This window comes from Tyto alba, unplaced genomic scaffold (genome assembly GCF_018691265.1).
Source record: "Tyto alba isolate M040663 unplaced genomic scaffold, T.alba_DEE_v4.0 Super-Scaffold_42, whole genome shotgun sequence".
NCBI classification, from domain to species: domain Eukaryota; kingdom Metazoa; phylum Chordata; class Aves; order Strigiformes; family Tytonidae; genus Tyto; species Tyto alba.
The window spans coordinates 32719981-32747462 of record NW_024881318.1 but is presented as its reverse complement, the minus strand read 5'-3'; the positions used below and the strand labels follow the sequence as shown (position 1 = coordinate 32747462).

At 44.3% G+C, this 27482-nt stretch overlaps 1 protein-coding gene across 1 annotated transcript in view; it reads right to left on the bottom strand.

Moving 5' to 3' along the window:
* DMRT1 (doublesex and mab-3 related transcription factor 1) overlaps nucleotides 1-27482 on the bottom strand; it is a 61183-nt gene that overhangs the window by 18148 nt on the left and 15553 nt on the right. The window contains exons 3-4 of the mRNA XM_032981912.2: nucleotides 19826-20109; nucleotides 9325-9487 (exon numbers count right to left, since the gene is read on the bottom strand). Coding sequence (XP_032837803.2) covers nucleotides 9325-9487; nucleotides 19826-20109 — 447 coding nt within the window. The remainder of the gene's footprint in view (nucleotides 1-9324; nucleotides 9488-19825; nucleotides 20110-27482) is intronic.

The window sequence follows — 27482 nt, the reverse complement described above, 5'->3', positions numbered from 1 at the left end:
TGCAGCACTTCAATGAAATACTGAAATACTTTTTAAGAGATAGCACAAAAATAAAACAGGGTCCCATCAGAGTAATCCGCATTTGAACATATGCAGTGTTTGTATACAGAATGTGTGCATAGCATGTGTGTATCCATATATCCATGTATATCTATCTCTGTATCAATATAGGCACCCACACACAAGTACAGGTATGTGTAGATTATATATATTATATATATAAAGCTAACTTTCAGTCCTCAGAAAACAAAAGCTATCCCCATATAACAGCCAAATTCCTACATAACTCAATTTCGACATCTCATCTGGTGTGAACTGCACTCATTCCTAGTGTAAACCCCAGCGCGCTCTGCAATGATATACTGTAATGTCACATCGCAATCTGGATTTACTATAAAGGGCTGCTGACGAGTTTCAGAGCAGTAAACATTGCTGCGAGGTGTATTTCACACTGAGCTGGTTTTTATGAAGAACACTTCACCGCCCAGCCACGGCACCCAGATGATGAATGGTGAAAGATGCATGACAAGCTTCATCATTGTTTGTAAATCTTAACTGTTCCTGCTCACTAACTCTGCAGGCAATTTTCAAAGACAGCGGCCGACAGAAGGACAGCACAGCTTTCCTGAAGGTTATTCAACTTGTACTTGGCCTAAGCTATGCCTGTGAGGAGCACTGGAAATAAACACATTGGTTACACTGAAGCATAGAATTAAAAATGTTTGATGGGCAGGCATGTTAATGGTTGCTAATTTACAAAAGCGCACTAAGTAGCCTTGGTACCCATCCCCTACCCTGCCCCGCAGGGTTACATACATCACACACAGGCAACATACCCTGGTGTTATTTACACATGCAATATAATATGCATATTTATAAAATGGGCAGAATGAATGATGGGCTGTCTGCTCACACACCACGATTCCCCTGTATCTTGTGCAGCTACACACAGCGCTCCACCGTCCCCCAGCTCCTTTGCCCGCTGTTTGCAGGAAAGCTACTTCTGTTCTCTTCCATCAGAATCTTACCCTTGTGACAGGGTGTAATGCACAGAAGGGAAACTACTCATGGCATGTAAGCATGCCAGCGGGGAGAGATGTCACCCGTCTCTGTTTTTCCCAGGGTCGTTCTGGTGTGGGAGCAGCGTCATGGACTGCAACAACTTCTTGCAAAGAGTCACAATTTCGCTCATCACCTCCCTGACAGAGGCAAAGCCAGTCTACACCGCTCTATACTATAGAGCCTTAGCAATTCTGACTGTTTTTTTTTCCCTTTTGAGATGAGTAGCAATACCTTCTTTTGCTAGAGTTTCTCACAATCTGTAGAGGGTTGCTTTGTAAGCAGAAGCTGCAGAAGAATTAGCTCAGTTGGAGACTCTCACCTGAGCTGCAAACCTGGTGTGAACTACAAGATGCTCTATGTAGACCCTCACGCAAAAGATTACAGCTTTTTCCTTTTTCCTCACGGAAAAGATTACAGCTGAATATGGAGTAAGTTCTTTCTTCTCTTAACCAGTCAAGTTATGAAAATCCAACTGCACATTAAAGCAAAGCAAAGAGGTGAGCAGTATCACTGTTTGCTACAATTACAAATCATGCCTGGGTAAGCACACTGTTATCACTACCATCCTGACAAGCCATCTTCATTTGTTTTAGCACTTTATGGTAAAGTTTGTTTTACTATTGATGATTTCTATCAATTTCGACTTGCAGTGGGAAAAATTCTGTATCCAGAGGTAATAAAACCACAGTGACAAAGCCACATGTGGTGTAAAAGAAAGCAGCTCAACTGATGATGTGGATTTTTTCAGTGAAGTATCCAATATCCTTTAAAGTGTGAGGAAAAATCCCACACAGCCTCATCAGCTATAGTAACATCTTCTGTCCCACATAAAGAGCAACTCAAACAGGCAGAATATAAGTCCAGGGTGCAGTGGGTATAAAGCACTGGTCTCTGACATGTGGCTCTAAAATGCTCCCAACTGCAAGGAGGATTGAGAAGAAAGCTCCCGCCATTAGAGAAGGTACAGGAAAAGAGGGAAGGTGTCTGAGGAAAGCAAACAGAGCCATGGCTTATCCCAGGAGAGCACTCTGGCAGGGGCTGGCAGAGAGATGCCGATGCCCGCATCACTCACCCCGGGGCCTGCTCTCTGCTGCACCCTCACCAAGGGCCAGCAAGAGCAGAGGGTGCACGTCGAAACCAGTTGTTTTTTTTCAGACCGAGACAAATGGGACACTGGGAACTTCTTTTCATAGAAGAAAACTCAAAAAAGTAGGTATCTTGGCAGTAGGTTTTAATTTATTGCTTTGGATCTGCACCTGCTGTGACCCACTGTAGCACTGATTTGATTCTCCTCAGGATAGAAGGACCTTCCTGAAACCCATTTTACCAAGCCAACGTCTACAACGCTGAGCAAAATGCAGGCTTGAATTTCAAAAACCCTGCACCTTTTGATCCACACAAAATACTACAGCATGGATAAATACATCCTGTGAAAAATCCCCTTTTCTGATGCCTAGCAACTGTCTGGGCTGACCCCCTTCTGGGTGGATGCGGTTTTGATGGTGTGGGTGGATGGGGAACCACTGGCATCTCCCGAGGGTTCAGGCTGTCCTACTCTCTCTTGCCAGGACACTGACAAATGAAAGCGTGCACATATAGTTTTCCTGAGAGCTTAGCATTCCTCCTACAGGATGCTAAGGCTTCAATCCCAAAACATCTGCATTTCTACAGAAAGAGATTTGGTGCTAAACCATCAAAAATACAGCTTGTTCAGCTGCTCCTGAGGCAGGACCAGCAGCTTCCCCCAGAGCAAACAGCAAGGGCTCATCAGCTGCCCTGGTGTGAATCAGCAAAACTCATCAGTCAGCAAAACTCATAATTCAAACCCGTAATTCTGCAATTGTCTAATGAAAAGTTGCTTTTCTGCACATGTTATTTTATTTCTGTGTGCTTTTGAGTGAGCGTAACATAAAGGTTGCATTTAGAGAAGAAACTACTAAAATAAGCTTTTTAATCAGGAGTAGACTGAGCAGAACGGGATGTAAGCAAATGCTTACATTAATTTATTTTCAGGAATTCCCTTCAGACCTTACAAAATTATTTTAATATTGGTCAAATCTTCACCAATCTAACCCTGTTTAGAACACACACCAGTAATTTACAAAAAGGCTTCAATACACAGAAAAATTAGTTACCAGAGCTTATACTGAATATGCCTCACCTTCTCTAATGTATGTTGAGAGCTGCTGTTACAGCTAATGAAATTATGAAGTATGACTAGGAATGTCCCAAATCAGTGTTAGCAACTTGCTTGGTTTAAAAGATAAAAAGTATCCCCAAGCCCAAAGTTTAGTCCCCTAGCCCAAAATCCAACTTTTTTTGAAAATGAAAACAACATGTTAAAAGGTCATCTGCCTAAAGAGGTCTGCAAAATGTTGCAATGCACATGCACAACCAGCAACCTAAACCGAGGCTTGCAGAAGTGCAGCATAAAATCTGCTTGCCACCTTTGTAATGAGTGACTAAGGGAAGATGCACACAGCACAGCCACTGGGGACTGTATGTAGCAGCAATGAGAATGCACAAAAAAAGATAAACAGCTGTGCAAAGATCAAGTGACCCATTTGAACTGACCGTTCAAAATCTGCAGATTCAGATGATTATCCTTTCCTTTCTTCTTCTGTCTTATTTCAAAATTTACTTTTAAAGTTTCATGTAAGATGGATAGTTAGTGGAAAACAGTCTCAAGTTTTCAGCAAACACTGCTTGCTCTTTCGTCACCAAGGATAGCATACTGTTGAACAGAGCTTTTTAAGCAAAAGATGCACACAGACTCACACACACACACAAAACATGCAAGCTAAATACTGCTGAACTGTATCAGTTCTAAGAGGAAAATGTCATCCTCCCCACATATTCTGCCACTGAAACCCCTCCAAATTCAAGATGTATTTCTGCTGACGCTCTCCTGAGGAAGTGTGTAGAAAAGAGGTGGTACCTGTCATACCTGAGCACACCTGGACCCCTTGGAACTGAAACGGCCTCTCCTTAGCTTACACTGACTGTTTCTAGCCCAGTGATGGAGGAGAATTTGGGTTATTTTCTGCTGCTGTGCCCAACTTCCTAAATTCTTTATTGGCATAGCTCTGTTGGTGCATCTTCTCAGCCGGCTGCGAATAAAGAGCACATAGATACAAGGCTTTTTTCTGCTGTTTGAGGTAATTTTGTATCCCTACCAAACCAGCCTGCTTTGTTGCAGTGCTGTCTGTGCAACTGGAATGCTTGTTGAAAGCAGTTCCGGTTCAAGGACATGGTCTCAAAGACCTTAAGGATACCAGGACTCCCTGACCTCTCTGATCCTACAGCCAAATGACACCTGTGACTCTGGAGCATTACTCTTCTCTCACATGGCATTTCAAGGGCATGGGTTAACGCAAAAATACTGTAAGTCGGAAACCTCAAAAAAGAGGCATAACTTCAGTGCTTGGTAACCTGGTCTGAAAGAAACATCCGACCTCTCGTGAATGTTTCTGTCGCACAAGGCATTCCTTGCATTCCAGTGATGCTTTTGACAAAATAAAACTTTTTGTCTTAAGCAAGGAGACTGTTTCCAACATGCCCTTGATTGTGAAACCACTGGAAGAGGCTCTTCACAGAGCTGCTCCAGTTTGGGTGGGCTCAGCGCTGTTTGCCATACAGCATCCAAGCAGAAAGATGCAAGGGTGAGTCTTTAAATGCAGACCCTGGTAGTCTGTGCCGTCTTTATTTCCACAACTGTAAAAATGGGGATACCAGTTATTTAACTTCTAGAAAGGACTGTGAAAAATTATTTAGAAAGTGCTGGAAGCAGTTCTGTTGACCAAAAAACTGTTACCAGAAATGTTTTCCTTCATAAAATGGTGTTTGCTGATATACAGAAAACTGTCAACCTTTTCTGTATCAAAATGCTCACTTTACATCAATTTTTCTTATTTGTGTTTGGGAGGAGTTTCAGGACCCTGCTTTATGTTCAAGCTGGAAATACAGCACTGCTCCAGTGCTTCGTTACTTGTGTTTCCAACTATCCTGACACTCAGACAGGAAAATAAAAATTCAAATCCATTCAGCAGCTAGAGCAACATTTTAAATGTAAGCCATCTTTTTTCACCACAGGCACAGACACACCAGAATAATTATCTCAACATTTCACATAATAATGACAAAGAGGAGTTTTAATTCCATGCCAGCTTTAAGACAAGGTAACTGCTTTAAAATAAAAGGTGTTTGCAAATACAGGGATGTTTCTCCTCTGCATCCTTCTATTTGAATGTTGACTTTTTCTGCCACTGTCCCAAACCTGGAAAACACTCCCATACAGGTAAGCAAATGCTCAACTCTTACTCAGTGGAAAGAGGACCCAGAGTGAGGCACCCAGTCCCAACCCAAGCATGTGCTTTCTTGCTCTCTCAAACCAAGATCTTCTGCAGGTATTTCAAAAACCCAGGTGCAGGATAGGCTAATTCAAAATCAGTGGAAGGTGCTATCCAATTCTGAGCAGGGATCCAATCCTGAAAAAGCCCCATTTCAAACAAACAAACAAAAAAACCCAACTGTCCTGTGGAAATCAATGGGAATAAGGCACTTGGCTTTTGGAGATGAAATACCCTGTTGTGACCCATTCTAATTCCTCCACTTCTTGCACAAGGATCTCTCAGCTTGGCTTCTTCCAAAAGAAAGACATGTTTTAAAGTATGCTTTGCATGCACAGGGATTGATAACAGCCTCTCACACATCCTTTCCTCTCACCGCTCTTGCAGAAAAAAGGAGAGGAAAAATCTTTTGTAAGTACAGAGTGCAAAATCCCTATTCTACCTAGATATTTTTATTATTAAAATCTAAATAAAATTTTATTATTATTAAAATTTACAACATGGACACCTAAGAGAGCCCTCTGAAAACATCCTTTTGCTATTTGTCACTGGTTTATCTTATGTTTTTCCCCATTTTTTCCAGTTTCAGCTGGAAGGGCAGCAGCTGTGCTTAGTTAGAAGCAAAACCATTTCACTTAGAACCACTTCAAATTGCAAGGAGGATGACTGATGGTGTTTTGCCATTCAGAAAATGTCAGCCCATTACTATATGCAACACACTGTAACGCAGAATGACCTCATGTACAAATGTTGGAAGCTTCCTGAGAATTTCACATCATTCATAAAAACAAAGAAAGTGTAAATCAGTGGTCTGCTAGCTCATCTCTCCCTCCTTTCAATATAACTGGTCTAAGCAGGCAGTTAACTTAGCATAACAAAATTAATGAAATAGTCTGACTGAAATACTAACCGAGATAATAGATGAACTGGCAAAGCCTCTCTAAAGCTGAAGTTACAATTGAAGTGTGGGTAATAGATTCCATGTGTTTTAAGATCATCTCAGATTCATGCTTGGGAATTTAATAACCATTTTTGTTAAGATACATGTTTCCAAAGTTTTGAAAATCTGGCTGCAAAGAATTTTTTATTTTGACCTGTTGCTCTTCTATACACACTGTGACCTTCCTGTAAAATTTCTGGATTAACAATACATGAAGTCTTCACACAGATCTTAAAAAAATTAAGGAGTTATTAGGTAAAGTTTTACAGTCTGCATTATATGGCAAGTAAGAGTAGATGAACCTGTTTCCTTCTGTACCTAAAATCTATGAACATGTATTCTGAGAATGAAAACAAATCTCTGAGCATGGTTATCACTTCAACCGCAGAAAAGGAAGGAGTAAAATATGATTTGTTCATTTAATACATGCACTAGAGTTGTCTTTAGCAAGTAGCAACCAGTAAGCCTGCAGAAACATGTCACCAGGCTGCATACAAAAAAGAAGTCAGGCATTGTACAGAAAGTTCTGCCCAACAGTCAATGGAGAAAAGCGTAAGAATGTGTCTTTTGTATGAAACAGCACTTGCAGCATGGGCAGTCAGTACTTAGGGGACCACCCTCTTTAATACGCAGGATCCACTACTCACAGCCTGCTGGCTGACTCAGCACACACACAGATGACAACAGAGGTAGAAAACCTCAAACCTTCTGAAGACTGTGAAAAGGACCAGAAGAAAAATGTCACGAGAGTATAAATCATTGACTAACAGCCTGAGAACATTATTTTGTCTGTAGATGGAAAAAGTAAAAGCAGTCATCTCCTCCAAGAACATGCATAACGAGAAAGAAGATGCTTCTAAGAAGGCCATTAAATGGGTATGGTCTTGCTCAGACATGCAGGTTTCTCACAAAAATATCGGTGCCTCTTTTACCCAGTAGCTCCCTGCTATGGAAAAACACTTCTTCAGAGTCTGGAAAATGCTGTTTGATCTCAGTAAATTACATCTCACTGCTTGTCGGTTTCTGATTGATGGTGTAACTTAGGGAACAATATCTGTGTGTGGAATACTGTCTGGAGAAGCAGTCAGGGATTATTGAAAATACAGTATTTATGCAGTTTAAAAATCAGTGGCACATTACACACAACTTTTTTCTAGAGTATGAAAAATTACTGAAGTGCATTCGGGAACAAAGGGTAAAAGGTCTTTCGTCTATTTGTAAGAACACTCGACTGGTAAGACTTCTTAGTGAGTTAGTAGTGATGGATGCAAGAAAAAGTGTCAACTGCAGTTGAGCATAAAGCCAACTGCTTCTCTGACCAATGGGCAGAAAGGAAGACGTCACTGTTCAATGGTGGTCAGAGAAGAGGGAAGAAAATAAAATTGAAGAAAAGAGAAGGAAAATGAACCAAGGATCACTGATTTCTCTAAGCCATTTAAAACTACTGGAGAAGGAGGAAAAGTGTAAAGTTTCATCACACCATGTGTTGTTTCTTCATCTATCTGATACGTCACATTTAGTTGGAAGACTTTCAGAAAACAGCCACTCTGAAAGAACAGCCACCTCCTCAGCATAAATCATTCTGGAGTTACTGAATTCAAGGGCTCAGTGCTGATTTACACCAGCCACAGGTATTACTTTATACACACCTCACCTTCCAAAACTTCATTTGAGTCCTTAAGGTCCTGTGATGACATAATCACCTGTTTTTCACAACACAAACGCAACAGACATCAGGACATTGGCCACAGAAGGCCATGACTGAAAATCATTATGGAACCTCCACAACATACATCCTTCCATCAGATATAAAGAGGAGAAGATTAATTTCAATGTATTAGTGCATCAGAGAAGCAAATGAGGACAGATGCTGCTGCCAGTGGTGTGACTGTGGAAAAAAAAAACAAATGCACACAAATCTTTGGCAGGTGTAAAGTAAATGAAAAGAAATACCTCCCACAGACCATACAATATTAAACTGCCAAATTCATTCACTGCTACAGACAGACAAAAAGTGTGAAGAGCTTATGGAAGGGTTAGCTCAATTCACCAAGTGCAGGTGTGCTGCTGGTAACTCAATGATTCAGAGGCAATTAACAGCTCAGGACACCTTTAAATGCTGTAGGAGTGTGAGGATTTTGGACACACAAAGTAGGGTCACCATACTCTTTCTCTGTTTCCCTTCTTGTTTCTCTAGCATCAGTTACTGTCCCATTCCAGGGACAGGGAAGCAGCTCAGTGGATCTGGTATACTCCAGCAGGGCCATGTTAATGCCCGTGTATGCTCTCTACCTGCTACGAGAGCAAGGGAATGAGGAAGCAAGAGAAGCATTGTCAAGACCACAGGGTAAATTCATCAATGATTTCCTGGAAATTACTGAAGATTATAGTAAACCTTAGGACAGCCAAGAAACACTGGATATGAAAATTTATCTGCAGTTTTTTAAAATTAAGTAACATGGAGTGATGACTTTGAAAGCAAATGGAGATGCAAGTCTGTAAAGGGCTTCATGACATAGTTGGATTGCAGGAATAGTTCCCACACATGGTTCAGAAAGAAAAGGACAGAAGAGGCTCAGTGGGAGGCCTGTGGAAAAACTTGTGGACAACATTTCTGAGAAGAGAGGAAAGATAATTCTGTGGTGGGGGCAAAGATAATTATTTGTTGCTGTGCAAAAGCCAGGCGGTGACCACCAAAGACAGCACCTCAAGTGACTCTTTGAGACACATACACAGGAACAGAAAGGTACAACTAATTGTGCTCCTGAACCATGAGACTTCTGAAGTACAAGCCTGCACCATCGCACAGTAACAGCCCTATGTTGCACCGCACAAGAAGCCTTCCAGAATACAGCCACCGTCTTGTAAACACCTCCGTTCTGATCCTTACCCTCCTCCCCAGCAGCAACCCACACCTCCTCGGTGCCTGCCCCAAGGCAAGGCAGTCCCAGGTGCCCCAGTCGGTGCACTTACCTCTCACTTTTGTCTCCGAGCAGGAGGGGATGTCCTCAGAGGCCAGGATTTGGGGGAGGCATGTGGGAGCGCCAACCCCCTGTCCCAGGTAGGAAGCGGGTGGGTAGTAGGAGCACATGCGGTACTGGGAGCTGACAGCGTGGCGGCTCTCCACGCCCTTCACCTGTTGGGAGAGGAAAGTGCAACAGTGGCCTGTGAAATCTGAGCCCCCGCACCCCACGGGCACCCCGCTGTCCCTGACACACGTGGATTTGAAGGTCACAGAGGGGTGGATGGGAAGGAAAGTCCTGACACACTGGCCTTGGGTTTTTGCTTTGGTTGGCTTGCGGTGTGCCCACGCCGCTCAGCTACCGGGGAGCTGGTGTGGTACAGGATGTGACTGAGCAGCAGCACCAGCACCAGCATACCTGTGGCTGGTTTATCTTACCTCAGGTCAAGCTGTATCTGGCACACAAGCATGCACAGTTCACTGCAAGGAGCCTCCTGGTAACTCCCCTGCTTACAGCACAGACACCACCACGGGAAGCTCTCCAGACCCCTTCAACTGCATGCACCCAGCCAGTGTCAGAGGTGAAGTGTCGATCCAGTCCCTACACCTACCCAGAGACTATCCCATCTCAGACTGGTGGTAACTGCTCTGCCATGGATCTAAAGGACGGCTAAGGACAGTCCTACCATCCAACTCAGGACATGCTCCACGACATCTTGAGCAGCGGTACACACACACAAACACAGTGCTTTTCTTACAATCCAGTAAGATGGAAAAGTATTTTCCTGATTTATTCAGAGAAACCAAACTGTGGACAGACTACATGGGAAGTCTGTAGTGGAGCCACAGCTGGACACCAGCCAGCTGGTCTGCTGTGTCAGCACAGTTTCTATGAGACAATCCCTTCTCCCTCCCACAGCCTGCAGCAAAGTTGCAGCACTCAGAAATCAAAGTTTATCCTACTCCAAAGCCCTGCAATTATCCAAACTGATCCACTCAGAGAGGTGCTAGTGCTTTTTAAAATTTTTGGTTTATGAAAGAACTACCATCTGCTATTATTTGCTCCAAAGCCCTACAATGTAACAAGGCTACAGTGCTCCAAAAAATGCAGCCAAACACTTCACAAGATTGGGATTTTCAACAGGAAAGGTAACACTACCTGGTCTTCCTAAGTCTGCTGGGCAGTTAACGATTGTAAGATGGGAAGCTTCCAGGCAGAGAAAAAAATATCAGTTTTGTACCAGGTATAAAGGTAGCAGTGCCAACAGTAACACATGTCCAGCTATGCCATCAGACGTCATCTTCACAAGCAGCAGTGCTCGACAGCCGTTTCAGCCTTGTCTCACCTCAGTTAGAGGAGCTGTGCCCACTCCACTGCAGCTCCCTCGGGTCCCAGACAGCTGCACATGGAGCCCTGCTCCTCAGCCCTTTCCAGGCTGCGAAGCTCAGACCCGGGGAGCAGAGGAGGCAAGGGGTGAACCTGCTGTCCCACGCCAGCCGACCCCCAGGATCTGGTCCTGTTAGAAGGAGCCACCAGCACAACTCAGTGAAGCAGCCAGAATGCAGTCACCCCTTGTTTTCCAGGGGCCCCTTTACTAATTCATTTTAGTATGCCTAGCTGGAAATAACATGGCCCGAATCACATAAAATCCTCTTGGTGCACTCTGAGACAAATGATAACGCCCTGCTTTCCATTTGGAGCCACGTTTGCAGCAACACGAAGTGCTGACAGAGAGCGGTGGCTGTTTACAGGAAGCAAAGTGCACCTGCCTGTAGTCTGAGAGCTGCACAAGTGCATGTATTTACACATGTAATGAGGGATCAGCAGGACATGCTTTTAGTCTGTGAAAGTAATAGTTTTTCTATTATAAATTATGATTTTTCTACCATGTGCACCCTATGCATGCAGAAAAAGTTCAACATGTACCAAAGTTTCATTCATGATAAATAGTAAATTGCTCTTAAACGTTTTAATGAGTCATTCCAAGGAAGCCTGAAGTCAAAAGAGCCACTGACGTCTCCTCTGCTGTTCTGAAAAAGGGCAGTCTCCGCATGGAAACAGACATCTGTGCTTTGCAGAGACTCCCACAAAAAAACCCAGGCTGCCTCTGCCCTGAAAATTATGGATTGGCAATACAAACCACCCAAAAGCTCTGTCCAAAAGCCATTTCGAATCTGCACACCTGCAAAGCTCAACAGCTCTAGATGTGCTGAGGGAAAAAAGTTAGCAAACTCCTCTCTGCCTGTGGTTTTGCACACACCATCTTCCTTCCCTCAGTGAGGCAGGGCTGTGGGCAGCATCTGCAGTCCTCACATCTCCACCCCTCCCTTGTGCAAGTGCACGTGTGCACATGCACAACTGAGAAAAGGTCACCTGCAGGAGACAGCATTACTTCAGCTGTAACAAAATGGAGGGATCACTGCCTGGCACTGAAACAATCACATGCGTGTTTCCTCTCCCTGCAGAGTGGATTCAGTGACCTGTTTCCTTTCAAACCTACTTTTAGGGTTTTTCTCCATTTCTTAAAAAAAACAACTCACCTAAAATCTCTGGATGCAATGAATTATTACTACTATTATTATTAGTGTGTGGTAGCTGGCTAGCAAGAGACATGTTTTATAATCTTATTACCCACACCAAGTCTATGAACCACAGTTCGACCGACAGCCAGAGGCTTGGCTCTGCAAAGAATATGCTGTGTATTAACCGCCAAAGAAAATCTAAAAGCTTTTGGTTTTGTTTTATTAAACTGTTTAGAATACACACTGCAGTAAATCTGAACCATAAGGTTTCCTTTTTATAGTGCTTAGCAATCCTATTTTACAGTAACAATAAAAAAACAACCAGTCGTAAAAATTCTTGACCTTAGCACTGCATTAAAAAGGGGGCTTAGGAGATCATTACCCCATAAGAGGGGGCATTTGCTCTGTATTAACTCCAGCAGCTCTGGAGAGTCCTTGAACGCTTTTGGGTGCCAGAAAGGGCGATAAAAACAGCCCTGGGGAGGCCCTGGGATATTCAGATTATCTCTAACCCAGGGCAGTCCGGCCTTCCAAACATTGCAGCCAGATGCCAGGTGTGAGATCCTTCCCTGGGGTCTGTTGTGGGGCAACGCTGGGGTTGTGCAGGGATCACAGGAGGAGATGCCTGGCCCTCTGGTGTCTCCCCCTGCCTCCCTCACCCCTTCCAGCCCTACAGAGAGGCCAAGACTGGCGAGGGCTGGGATGGTCCACAAGCCACTCTAGTTTGTATCACTGCAAGCTACACACTGTAAAAACACAGCTTGTTTTAGGTGAGGAAGTGCTGGGGAAGGGAAGGGCATGCATGCACTTGCTTTTTGCAGAGAGCAAGCTGAGCTCCTGAGTTGAACACCTGAGTTGCCCACTTACAGTGCATCCCCTTCCAGCCACACATCACTCGCACCCTGCCCCGAGCCGCAGGATTGATTCACCACTGACTTCAGTGGGAAACACAGACCATCAGAGAAGCACATTTGGCTTATTCAGCATTTATGGGTTCCCCTAAATTGTACCACACAGCACACACTCAGTAACTTTTAAAAGGATGTACTGCAAGCAAGTGGGATGCTTATAACTCCTGGACAAATAAATATGGCCTGATTAAAAGACCATGTGTGCAGTGGAAATTCTTTCCCTGTTCCCTTCCAAAGCTAATATGGGGAATCAAGAGGCAGCTACAGCTCGTCCACAAACAGGCAAGCTGGAAGTAGGATTTGTCTGTCACTAAGCACAACAGTCAGTGCAGCCCTACGGCACTGCCCAACAGTGACAGAATATGTAGCCAACAGGGAATTGTAAAGAAAATGCTCTTGCATTTGTTGAGACCATTCCTGCGAAAAAGCTTTCTCACCAGCTGGTGAAGAGCAAAGTAAAGCCCAGCTCCTCCTTCCAAGCTCCTGGCAGCATCTCCATAACCTCTACACATCTTAATGGAGGAAGAGCAGAGGAAAGGAGGTGGCCAGAACAGAGACAGAAAAAAGACAAGGCAGGCCCAAGTGGTAGCTCGCTTCTCCTTCCAGCCTCAGAGACTAGAAAATGGTCCTGCCCTTCCCAAATGATTGATTCAAACAAAACATCACACAGGTAACTCTTTTATTTGCAAAAGCTGTCAACCACAAATTCCTTGTGAGCACGGCAGTGTTACTCTTAGCACATTTTGCAGCTGATCCTGACTATAGGGCTTATTGCCAAGAAGGAGAAGGAAGAGGAGGTTGCAGATGCTAATCCTGTGTGGCAAGGTCTAAGAAAAATTCAGAGCAACAGAAGAGATCAAAGTACTATCATTCGGCTCTGCCACTGGTGTGACACGTGATCTCAGCCAAAATACTTCAGCTAGACTTTCCATCCCTGACTTAATTATGGAAACATCAGAGAAACTCTATTAAAATCTCTAGCATAGCCTCCTCGTTCTGCCTTGACCTTAAAAATAAAGCCAGCTGTAGGGGACATAAAACTGCATTTTGCATTTATGTGTTGTTTTTTGCAAACAACAGAATTCACAGGTTGGTTTTTGGCATGAGGCGAAAAGGCATCTGCTGGGCACTGGCATGGAAATCCAGACATCAGGAAATCTCCACTCTGTCACCTGCAGGCTGTGTGACCATGGGCAAGTTATTTAACACTTCCCTGACTCAGTTTTCCCAGCTGTTACCCAGGGTTGCTGCTACTCTCCCATTTTGCAATGCTACTGCCCATGAGCTGACCGCTCACAACTCCTGCTGAACTCACGCTGCCCAAGGTGGCTTTGTTTCATTCCTAAAACCAGCTAAGCATATTTTCCAGCACAAGGAAAAAAACGAGTCTACGATACCCTGCCTTGACTCACTTTGATTCTAGCACAGAAAATACAAGAGACATCTATATCTGTCCCTACTTGATAGACAAACTTAATTAACCTTTGCTATTCTGTTCCAACCTATTCTTTTAGACAAAGGCAGTGACCCATAAACAATATGTTACCATCAGAATCTCAACTGTGGTGACACCTAGAGATATAGCCCTATCAGCAGTATCGGAAAATAAACTGCTTAGATTAGCTCCTCCAAGAAATATGGATTGCATTCATGTCACACATGAGCTGTCAGAAACATTAGGATACTTTTAGCATAAATCTGTAGTGTGAAGGGTATGTTATGAATACAGTATATAATACACTGCTTACACATAAAATTGCGATTGTGTTGGGTGACTTGCACAATGTGTATATATTTACACACACATGCATTTTACACCTATTTCTGGAGACTTTGACCGCACATTTCTGTAAGAAGGCCATGCTTATTGGAGGAAAAACTGTGCCAGAAACTAGAAACAGGTTGTGGAAGTTGAAAAAAGCAATCTTTTTTACTAGCAAACAACTACTCTTAAGAGCTCAAACTGCTAGCTGCCCTATCACAGCCACACTCTTTTGGATTTAGTAGAAGACGGTTTTATACGTTTGCTACTTTTTAAGAAACCCTTAAAAATGTTTCCTAGCTCAGCAGTGCTAAATATTTCACTACCAAATGGTAAATGTAATTGTCACACTAGAAAATGAGTTTAAAATTCTCAGTCTGACTCTCACCAATACTTACTTCAGAGTTTTGCTCTAAAGTGGTTTAAGGACAAAAAAGTTGAATTTTTGGAAGTAAGAATACTGGTTTGCCAAGCTGTGTTAATTTAAAAAAGAAGGAAGGGAAGGGAAGGGAAGGGAAGGGAAGGGAAGGGAAGGGAAGGGAAGGGAAGGGAAGGGAAGGGAAGGGAAGGGAAGGGAAGGGAAGGGAAGGGAAGGGAAGGGAAGGGAAGGGAAGGGAAGGGAAGGGAAGGGAAGGGAAGGGAAGGGAAGGGAAGGGAAGGGAAGGGAAGGGAAGGGAAGGGAAGGGAAGGGAAGGGAAGGGAAGGGAAGGGAAGGGAAGGGAAGGGAAGGGAAGGGAAGGGAAGGGAAGGGAAGGGAAGGGAAGGGAAGGGAAGGGAAGGGAAGGGAAGGGAAGGGAAGGGAAGGGAAGGGAAGGGAAGGGAAGGGAAGGGAAGGGAAGGGAAGGGAAGGGAAGGGAAGGGAAGGGAAGGGAAGGGAAGGGAAGGGAAGGGAAGGGAAGGGAAGGGAAGGGAAGGGAAGGGAAGGGAAGGGAAGGGAAGGGAAGGGAAGGGAAGGGAAGAAGGGAAATAAAACCACTTCAGAACATAAAACATAAATTACATTAAATTCTGAAATTTGTCCAAAACCTAACAGCTAGCCTTAACCTTTCTCTGAAGCAGGATCTCTGGAGTTACCAGAGTATCAAAGAAAATGCAGCCACTGGTCCGTAAGTACGGGGTCACATTCTGCACCTTGCAGATCTGTAATGGTCTGGCTGTAGAAACCAGAAGTTTTAACAGTTTTTGGGGAAGACACCGACTCATGGGGAGTCCCGATTATCCTTATGTTGTGGGTCACATGCCAGCAGTTTCATTGCCAGCCTGGAGAATTAAACCTCATTAGATTTGGACGTGTCCATCCAGGTTTTACTTCTGCTGTGGTAGAAAAGTCTGTAGTCACCCCATCATTTTCCAGTTGCTAAATGGGGCGCAGTGAGACTGGTTTCAGAAGCACCAACTTCCACTGTATACCAATATACTCTGACTTGCGGTATTAATGCTGGTGAACTCATTTAACTTGATAATTGGCTTGAATGCACATAAGTTCCTGTTGTAATGAACAATTATGAGAGGCTCAAGGGACGGTCCAGATGCTCACACAGAACCAGAATGAAAGGAGATGCACAGTAACCACCACAACTGCTACATTTCCTCTCTGACCTAAGCTTGTCTTTCCTTCAGGTACAAAACCAGACATATCTGATTATCTGCCTCAGAGCTGGCAAAAGCAGCAGAATATAAATGACTGAAGGGGTCTTGACCAATCTTCATTATGCTTTTCAAATCATGATGGATACAGCTTCTAGGATAATTATATACAAATGAACAAAACCTACACAGAAATATCTAAAAAATGTGCACCTCTGTGAATCCACTCAAGTAGAGGAGCCTCTGCAAAGAACAAAGACTAATGAAATCTGACATTAATCTACATTAAAGATTCAGTGATTCAGTTTATTTGCCAAGGCTCAATGATGCATTAATTCTCATCCCATCCCACACACACTCACACATTTCCTCCCTGGCTTTTCTCCCTTGCTCCCTAAATTCTGAAACAGCAGGCAGCTGGGCTGCTCAAGGCCTTGTCTGCATCCAGAAGTTATCTTACTTTAAGTATGCAATTCTCCTTGTGTTGTTACAGTTATTCCAGGACAAGTGAGCCTCCATCAAGTAAGCCTGGAAAAGGCAGGGGTCTTGTCTACGCTGCTTAAACTAGGGTACCTTCCACTGAGCGTATGGGTGGTTTACACCAAGAAAGAAACCCTCCTGTGGGCTCACAGCTTAGCAAGCTGCCCTGATTTGGTCACCGCAGGCATTGCACAGCTATCGCTTTGGTAAAGAAGCAAAAATCAACAACTTTGATCAAAACTGTTATATCACTACCAGTCACATGAGCAGACTCACTTGTACTGGAAGACTGGTTAAGAAACCTGTGCATGTAAAAAATAAACCCAGTCAGTACAGGCAGTCCAGTAAAAATCCCTGTGTAGATACAGCTATGTGTATCCTTTGGAGAGAATCAGCCTGCAAAGGTTTGTCAGCAAAACCCCGTGAAGGTATAAGCAAGGTTTGATTCCTCTTTCCAAATCATGCTTTGAAACTCTCCTGTAACTCCTTACTGTGCTTGACTGAGAAACTGATTCATATTTCTACATTTAACACTGTATTTCTGTGATCTTCCCCTGCTGATAACCTTTCACGCACAGAACCAATGTTTAACCACATGCAGCAGCTGAGAGCTCGTTCCCCTTACAACAAACCATCTTCACTGCCACACAGTGTTTTACAACCTAGGCACCACTGCACCCACTGCTATCAAGCATTATCTAGCTTAGCTCTCGCTAAAACTTTTTATGATTATTTGTGCAATGTTATGCTGTCATAACCCCATGATTCGTAACTCTTCCAGCAATAACAATCCTTCTTGCAGATCAGCCTCTGAGAAATAGCTTGAAAGTTACATGACACTGACCTTGAACTACACTCTGCCCTACTGAACAGGAGAAGTGGGTCGTGGGTTTAGGCCACTTAGAAGCTGGGGAGATGTCAGTTCCTCAGGCAGAAAGCACTACCTCTAGTCTCTCTGCACAGACACCTCACCAGAACTGCACTGAGAAATCCCAAAAGGTTTAGCCAGGAGAAATGAAAATCTTAGGTGAGGTAAATCACTAAATTCACATGGAGGTGAATGGAACCATACAGTACATTGCACAAGGTGTGAAAGAACACCCAGCACTTGGAGCCTGCTGGTGGAAGGAAAACAGTCCTTTTTCACAACCACCAGCTCTTTTTTCTTTAATCACCTCTTAGGTATCCCACTAATCTGAGTAGCACTTAAGCAACAGTTAGTTACAGATTCTGCAGGGCCCCAAGAGAAAAATGCATGGACAACACACTATTGCTTTTAAGGGATGTCAAAAGTCCCACAAGAAAGAGGCAACAGACAATGGACTCCCTTGGCCAAGAGTTCTTAAACATACAGTCCAGTTTCAAATGACAGGACATGATGACAAACCTTCATTCCAAGGTTTAACACATTTTAATGTACCCTCATGTATCTCCTCCTCAAGCACCATGTGCTACAATAGTCAGTACTGGTAATTTACTTTCCTTTTTCCCAAGCAAGTAAAATCACGGAAGTCTCTACTGGCTGGAGGAATGGTGAAGTGTGGGACTAGGAGCCTGCAAGAACACTATTTTTACAAGATGAATATATTGCTGCCCCTCACTTGTGTTGTGATGGTGCCTCCAAGCACCAGCTCTGCAGTAGGCTCTTACAAGCTAGGTGCTATAATAGCTTCAGAAGAAGTAACTTCTTATCTAAAATACTCTGCAATGACGTGCCAGGTTAACCCAATGAACCAAAATGAAAAAGTTAAAAAGGGACTGGCACCTGATCTCATTACCATGAACAAAATCCTATCTCCAGCTTGCCTCAATTAATTCTCCCCCTGGTCTGGTGATCAAAGTCAGCAGATAGACAGGATGGTATCAACTAACCTAACTGAAAAGGTGTACCTCCACATATTTGAAGGTGATTGCAGCAAAACCTATCAACACACACCGAGAGAAGAAAGCTCTCATGGTGTGGGGTCACATAGCAGAAGGAAGGCAGACAGCTCTTTTCACCATACACCCGTACTCATGGCAAAAATGGGACATGGAATAGTACTAAATGCAGACGGCTGTAAAGCCATGACCTACCAGCTGCTGCCCCAGGAGCCCCCTGCATTTTCAGAAGGACTTTCCCATGAAAAAAGTGTCTAATGATATGAAAGCCTCACTGAAGGTGATGTGGACTGCTACAGTAACTGTAATCACCCTGGTCTTTGTTCAGCTCTTTGGTATCAGAAGTTAAAATGCACTTTCAGAGTTGGTCCCTGTGCCAGAACTGCTAGAGGAATTCTCTGTCAGCAAATGAGCACAACCCATCTGTTCCCTTCTAAAAGGAGGTTCTGGTGAACATTTAATCTTTCATTGTTGAGTGGTTTCAAAACAGAGCCTTTGCAGAAGGCAGCATGCCCTCTTTTGATGCTCTACAGAAGATGTCTGCCCTCTCCTGCCCTCAGACAAGGGATACAGGCGTATACACTCAGAGGGTGTAGCCTCCCGACTTCAATCTAAGACAGAAAAGCACTACTGCAGCCCAAGACCAAACAGCCTCAGGGTCACTGAAATGGCTCCGCCTACTTTGCCAAGAATCTCCTGTCTTAGCATACTTCCCCTTTTTCCAGTCTCTGACTGGTACTGAGTTGGAAGCTACAATTATCAAGTCCTAGAGTGAGAGGACTCGGTTGACTATACCCCAAGTAGACAGAGCTCTGGTGTGAACCTCTCAGGCACAGACTGTAACCTGAACTGTCCAAGTCCAAATCACAAGCCCTGGAGCTGACACTGCCAGAACACATGATTAGCAACATGCCATGTCACATTCAACTGACTGTCACCAACACACTGTGCAACTGCATGGTCTCCTGGGTCACTCCAGTGCCTTGGATATAGAAGATGGAAGAGAAAAGAACAGGCCCCTGAAGAGCAAAGCCTCTCAGAAATGACACCTGAAGCTCCCAGGATGCTATGTTGGGTAATTCAGTAGGACTATGTTTCCAGAAAACAGCCCATAATCTACTATGACATAACTCAGAAGACAAAATCAAGTGGGTGCCCTTTATCCGTGCTTGCAGCAACCTACCTATACCTGTATCATTGCTTTCATTGGGCTGCATCATAACCACCCATTTTGGCTAACTTTCCTAACATGGGTCCTAATCCCACCCTGGTATCTGGTTCTGGTTTTGCACTGCCCAGGAACCAGCAAACAGAAGGTCACAATCAGGCTCAAGAAACAACTTACTGTCCACCTCAGTAACATCATACCTGCCACTGTTTTCCTGACTGGCTTGGCATGTATGTTGCTGGGAGGTTTCGAAGACTGTTTTTCATGGCCGACCCTACAATCGTACCCCCCGTCTCACTTGAGGAAGGCTCAGCGGCCACTGCCATTTGGTACTGGGAGTAGTTGTACAGGTTGTTATAGTAAGGATACAGGGGTGGCTGGTAAAAACTGCTGTAGTAGGTGGAGTCCACAACCAAATCAGACGTGCTCTCCAAGTGCCCTCTGCTGGGGATGGAAGGGATGTCCTGAATGAGCATCCGTCCCTCTGGAAAAGAAAAAAACAGGCTATTATGAAACAGGAGGCTCCATGAAGACCACTACCATTCACCTGCTGATGAACTACTACTTCTCCTGAAGGCTGGACAGAGTGTAGTAAATAGGAAGAGATGGGAGCTGAAAGGGAAACGTGGCTGGATGTTTGGTGGAAACTCAAGAGGACTGACAGACACCCAAAGTCTGAGACCACTACCTACACACCCTGCAGACTGCAAGCAGGAGACAAAACCAACTGCAGGTTAAGACAGTGATCCAAGTCCCCAAGCAGCATCAGTTGATCTGATGATGATTTACACCAGCTAAGGATGCAGCGCCCTATTGTTTTTATATTGTAACAATGTGCCAGGTCTCTTTTATCTCCCTGGAAGCAGAAAGGCTCTAGCTACATGATGACCCCACTCTAGCCAATGCCCTGCAGGTAAGAGCACACTTTCTGAACATAATTCTAGAAAGGGCAAACATCCTCAAGGTCAAGTGAAGCTGCAGTAGGGAAAGCTCCGCACCATCAGCCACATGCCATCTCTGAGCAGCGAGGCCCTCAATCCTTGCTCAGCATCTATACCTGAATGTAGCTCCCATTTACCTACAAAATCACAGAGCAGAACAAGCTCTCGCACCACTGGCAAAAGAGGAGGAGGAAGGGATTGCTCATGACTTGCTGCTTGCACTCCAGAATGCCTCCAGACTGGAGGCCAGCGAGGTGCACGTCCTGCAGGCTGTCCCCACAAAGGTCTGCCTCCCCTGTCATTCCCTCAGATGAGGGGGCTTCTCAGAGGATGTTTTTAAGTCCTGTTCTCCTCACTCCAGTGTCAACCAGACCAGTGCCTTGTGATATCTGCAAGGATGTTTTCATTCAGGAGGGTGCTTGTCAGTACTGTTTCACAGCCAAGCTCTCTCTGACACGCTGCCATCAGCTGCCTGGCCAAGCCAGACACAGCAAAAGAGTGCCACAACCTTAGGAAGTCTAACCACATGGTGCATATACATTTCCATAAAAAACAAGGGAGCAACTGTAAATCCCACCATCTCTACAGCTCTAGTTCTAGCTCGCATCTCTATAACCTTGCCCTGCACCAACCCTTACAGTGTCTGCAGCATGATGATCCCTTCCACACGGTGCTCCTGCTTTCCCCATGATGTTGTCTAACTCTACCATGGAGGAGAAAAGAATGTGGCTTAAAGCATACTGATGAGCTCCCAAGGGCTACCGGTATGGACATGAAACAGCATGGACAGTCAGCACGTATGAAGTAACAGCCCTAAAAGAGGTGTCAGGAAGGCATTGCTGAGTTTGTTTTTGTCTTTTTCTTGGTATATCTGTACCTTGGTTACTTGCAAAATGAGTATGGTGGCATTTACCAGCCTCTCAGAGTCATGGTAACAACTCTCACTGTACTATTAGCTTCACACTACATCCAATGATCGGTTTTACCAGTTATTGCCATTTACAATGCAGTTCCGTTTCACTTCTTCAGCTGTAATGAAAGCTCTCTGCAATCATGGACAGTCTCCTTCCAGGTCTCTAAATTACACTGTGCTCCCATTCAGCTCTTGCTGACATTTTGTTGACATCAATGAACTATACCCATTTATTAGCAAATAGAGTGTATTATGCCTCCTGCATCTGATTTTTCTGCCTCTCAGCCCTATGTAAGCAAGAACCAAGCCAGCTAGCTTTTTTCATTGTGAGTACCTCCCAAATTTGCACATGAAACAGAGAAGTCTGCAATGCCACAAAAGACCCTCCACAGTTTTGCACTTCCGTATCTTTATGGAATTTTATTATTGCTAGTATTCTGCTTCTGTGCAGGCCTCTCTTCAAGTCCTTTTGTCCACATCTTTGATAATATCAGAACTTAGATCACTGGCACTGAAAAGTCAACAATTATGATAAATCACAGCACAAGCCTGACTCCCCTCTCCAAACTTAGGTCTCGAATAAAGCTGCAGTCCAATTGTTCTGCTTTTCATGCTGTAAAATAGAAACAGAAAGCAAAATCCTCCAACACGTTTCCTGCTGGGATAGAGAGATACACAAGGCAACCAGCTGCAGAACTTCTGGCAGGGCAATGCTATGCTGCACAGATGCACAATTTCTTCTAAAACCTCTGCAGTGGTCTTCTACTTGCACTGCATCTTAAGAATGGATGATACTTTCCGCTAAGAATACTAGCACCAGGAAGATGGGGCCTCTTTACACCTACACACTAAAGGTGAGCCACACTTAAGCGTCAGCAGCTAAAAGGAAGAAAGGCAGGGAGTAGCAGGTTTTGCTACAACTTTTGGAACCTCTCAGGCACTGCACCTCCTAACACGGGACACGAAGGGCTTAGGCTGCAACAGAGACCAGCCCACAGTTATCCACAAAATCATGCAAGCACCCTTGATGTCTCTGTGATGTTCCAGGGGCTGGTAGTGCTGCAGCTCCTTCCTGAAGAAACAACAGCAGTGGCAGTCTTCTGCTGCGTTAAGTGGGTGGACAAAAAATGCTTTTTGTCCCTTTTTTCTCTCTTTCTACCTCGTACCTGTGGTTGGGGCCACCAAAGCTGCAAAAGAGTTGTCTTGCTGACACCCATTTTTCCTTTAGCTGCACAACAGCTGCCAGCAGTTCAGTGCTCTAGCCTGTTACAAATCCACCAAAACAGTACTCTGCTTTCCTTCTGCTGTCCTTCTGCTCTCCAACAGCCCTTGCAATAACATCAGCTGCCCTCTCAAGACTCAACATTGAGTCTGCAGAGCCAGTCACCTGCTCATTCAGTCACCCATGCACTCATACACATAAATTCCCAGGCATCAGCAACCTGGGGCATTTTTCTTTCATAAATGCAGAATTATGGAAACCATGGTCCTTGTAACATCCCTGGCACACAACCATTCTTAGCTGTGGCCACCCCACTGGGACATGCCCCAGCAGATCAGCAATAAAAACAGAAGTCATGGGAAAGGGAAAAGTCCAGGTGAAGGGACAGACACACCGAACCCCAAAGAGAACTAGGACTCCTGTGATGGTGCTGGAAAGATGGCCAGAAGAGTTAATTGTCCCTAAATCCCAAGCTACAACATGTTTCTGAAGATGGAAGGACTGGCAACATCTGACAAAAGGCAGGAGAAAGCTGCCACATGCTTCAATTTACACTTTCCCCCAAATTTAGGAGATGAGATTTTCTTTGATGTCATGCTTTGGGACAAGTCTCTGCTCTTTCTCTGTAGCACCTGGAGGAGATGTGGTGCTTCACCTGGGAGAAGGGGGACATCTCATACAAGACACAGCTTCATGCCATTCAGACTGTGGGCAGATGTCAGGTCAGACCAGGTTAAAGCACCCCACAGGTAACTCTAAACAACTCCCAGCCTTGAACCATTCAGCCTGAGGGAAGGATGCCTCTGGAGAGCTGAGCTCTTGCAGGTCTTCAGTGACTCTGGCACATAACGGGGCAAGAGCAGGTCTGCAGTCCAGCTCTATGCTCTTACCCCATCCAGCCTGGTTGAATCATGTCATTGCCCACTACTAATGCATACAATATACATACCCAACACAGATAGAATACATACAACTGTAAATACACTAACGAGAAAGAGTTTTGCTATTTGTGGAGAAAGCCCTGAAGGTCTTGACGTTTCTCCTGAGCGATGAAAGCTCAGGAAGAAAAGCAGGCCAGACCAGCCAGTACACCTGCACTGGGTACCGTCAGCAAAGTGCTAAAAAGGCCAAAGAACCTTGCTAAACTGTCCTGGGGATAAAACAAGGCACCTGGGAGATCTGCCCACAGAAGATTTCATGTATACTGTATTCCCAGGGCAGTTTTTGCCTTACCCATGAAGGTTCTCTGCAGCTGAAGCCTGCTAGCCAGCTGGTGGGCAACCACACTACTTCTGGGCCGCAGCATCCTCAGGCACAGAATAGGGCAGATCTACTGGAAGCAATGGCTCTAACTAAACTTTAGCTAACTGGGGTTCCTCTGGTTGGTTTTTGGCCTCTACCTGTAATTCCTGACTCCTACCCACAGGCTGAACCTTCCACAGCTTTGCCTCCAGCTGCTGAACAAGCAAGGTGTTCTCCTCATGGGAGGCTGTCAACCCATGGCTGCATTTTCCACCATGAAAGAGAGGATACCAAGGTTAAGCAAGCAGCTTTCAGCTGTTTGTTTTGCGTTTTTTTTTTTTTTACCTCAAATGTAATTCACCACAGCTGAACAGCTCTGCTGGCAAGGAGAGGGTCCTCCCCTGTCTCAGAGCTTGTTGCATTACAACACCTGCACATGAGGGGCAGCCCTGAGGTTCACTGCTCTAAGGGGAGCAATTTTTGAGAGGAAATAAGCTCTAAACAAGGCAACTGCTTCTGCACAGTAAGGCTCTCACTCCACCCCTACACGTGCCCTTTAAAACAAGGGGTGCTGCTGCAGGAGCTGGGCTCATACCTTGGCCGTCTTCCTCCTCTCCATGGAAAAATTGCAAAGAGCTCCTGGGTCTTTGCCCTGCCACTAGCCACAGATTTTAACACTTTGCAAGTTGCAAACAGGACACAATTGAAAATATGGGACTGAACCTGTAAAAGAGCAAGCAGAAATTATAAAAGCAAACCAAAAAAGAGTGCTTAAATTCTTGCTCAGATTTTGGAACACCAAATCTACAATGTAGGGCCATTAGAGGCTCTCCATGTGTGAGAAATGCTCTTGCAGTGAGACAACAGGATCCCTTCATGCAGTTGTGCCCTTGGATCTCTAAGCTTTTCTATGTCTTTACTAATTCCTGTAGAGAACGGATGCTACTTTTTTTGCAGTATGTACACAGTGTGAAATATGGCTCACTCTTTCATAGAAGATCAATATGATGTACGATAAATACTGTTATTGATCTTGCAGTGTTGTAGACGACTCTCCAGCTCTATGGCATATTAATAGTAGTTAACCAGTAATTCATTTCAGGATGGCTGGGATTTCTTTTAAGGAAGGTGAGTTCTTGGGGTCAGTTACGCACATGGGTCTTATACATTCAGTAACCTATGAGGGACTTCTGCCTTCACATAGCAGAGCATGGTGAAAAACAGTGGTCCAGTCCTCAGTTAATGTAAACCAGTCTCAGACCATTTACTTCAATGAAGCTATGGTGATTTACACGAATTGCGGATGTGCATGGCAAAATCAACGCAGAAGCCAGTATATAGATCATTCTTTCCTTCTTATTTTTTGAGGAGGGGAAAGGAGAAACGTCAGGGAATTTACAGGAATTTCTGTCATCACCTCTATCTCACAGATGCAAATGTGTTTTGAAGAATACACACCGAGAAATGCAAACACTGAAGTTCAGCCTGTAACAGTCAGTCATTCTGTATATAAACATGGAGTATTTTATATTCCTACTGGTACTGTTAGGGGCTAGTTATACATCTTATTATACACTGATAATAGTAATTTAGCATGACTGGGCAAGCCCCTGATGCTGCGGTCAAATGGCACAGACTCCATACTATTAGACTTTCTTAGCATCTAAAACAGGATGATAGCACCAAATTGCCTACTGGGAATGGTTACTGGATGACAATCAGGAATCTGGGGGAGAATATTAGTCAGCTTGGGATGGACGCACACCAGGAACTGTTTTAAAAATCAGGATAGCACATGCAGTCATGTTTCAATGTCTGGGAGCATGCAGTGGCACAGTTCAATTTACTCATGTGGCCGTAACAGCTGATTAGTCTCTACCTAATTGTGTATTTCAGGAAAGGGATTCTGCATATGCAGTGTGGCAATTAAGAGAATTTCATCATCCTCATTTATTGACATGAGTTCTTGTATACACCTATGTTTAGCAGTTTTTATTTCTTTTATGCTTACAGAGGCTCTACACATATGCAGACATGCTGTTGAAAATGCAGAACTGTGACGACTCAAGTAACACATTTACTCAAGGAGCAGGAAGGCATTGCCATTGCCCAGCAAGCAGACTCCAGCTTCTGGTAGCTTACATTCGCTGTAGTTTTCAATTCAGAGTGACTGTTTTCATCACTGCTGTGTTAGCATCTTCCTGCAAGCCAGCCTGTGTGGCAGGAGACATCTATGCCACTAAAATGCCAAAAATTAATTATTCAGTCAAGAAACACTTGCCTTCAGACCACTGAAGAGTCTTGGATCCATACCTGATAATTTCACGTTGTCCAGTACATAAAGCATCAGTGCACTCCTATTAACTGGTTTGGCAATATTAAGTCTCGCAACGTGTTAGTTCAATTCATGGCTGGCTTTGAGGTTGGACAGTAGCCTTGAATGAGGCTGGTGTGAAATCACTCCCTAACATCATAATCAGAAACACTGGAACGATATGTTTCTCCCACCAGACAATCATGACAGAGCTATTTCAGATGTCAAAGAAAGCTGGCATCATTTACTTTCTGCAGAGACACTCTGCCTCCCAAGGAACAAAACGCACACGCTTGCTCTGCCTGAGAGGAGTATTTCTGTTCTCTTCCCATTCAAAGTTGCGGATTATCTTTGGTTCCAGCGTTGAACTTTTAGCTTGCTATAAAGTTAATGTGCTAGACAATGTTCATTCCAGGCAAGGCTGTGGGGCTGTGTATTTTCTGCCACCCCCAAAAAAGCCCATTATCTGTAATTACCCATTACCATGCATAATTATTTCTTCTATTCTGGTCTATGGCCCCCAGGACTTTATGCTGTTACAGCTCACTGCATTATCTTATCAAATTTGTTAAGGAAGCTTTTTTGACCTTTAGAGCACTTGTCACAGCACATACAAAAGCCAGCAGTAAATTCTCTAGGCATGTAGTGTGTGATTTATTATTTGTACCCTTCATAGTGATACCATACAAAATATTACACACCACACCTTCCATATTCCCACTTCGTGATTTAGCTAAAATGAGAAGAAAGAAAGCCTCTGTAGTAAGAAAGCCTCTTTAGTAAGAGAAGGGAATGGGAAGAGGCTGGAGTCTCTCAATGGGAATTTGAGGAATGTGACAGCAACACATGGCTGTGCCTGAACATCGGGCTCTGGAGAAGGTCCCAGCTGCTCTCCTCCCTAATGCCGCCTTTTCTTTTTCTCCTCTCCCTCCCTGGAGTCTGATTCCATCATTTCATCTTCTTTTCACATTCGTGGAACTCTGCTGAGCCCTACTCTTTCACACAAAACCCCATTTGCTGCTCCTTCAGCAAGCAGAGAAAGGGCTTTAAAAACCAACATCCCCTCACCCCCAATTTACAGCTTCTGTCAATGCTGTACAGGTTCCTAAAAGACAAATTTGGTCCAATATGAAATCTGCAGGGATTGTCCTTTGTGGATACTGATGTGAGTGTGCAAAGGAACAAGTTTTTGCCTCCACTGCTCTCAAAGCTCCTAGTGAAGGAC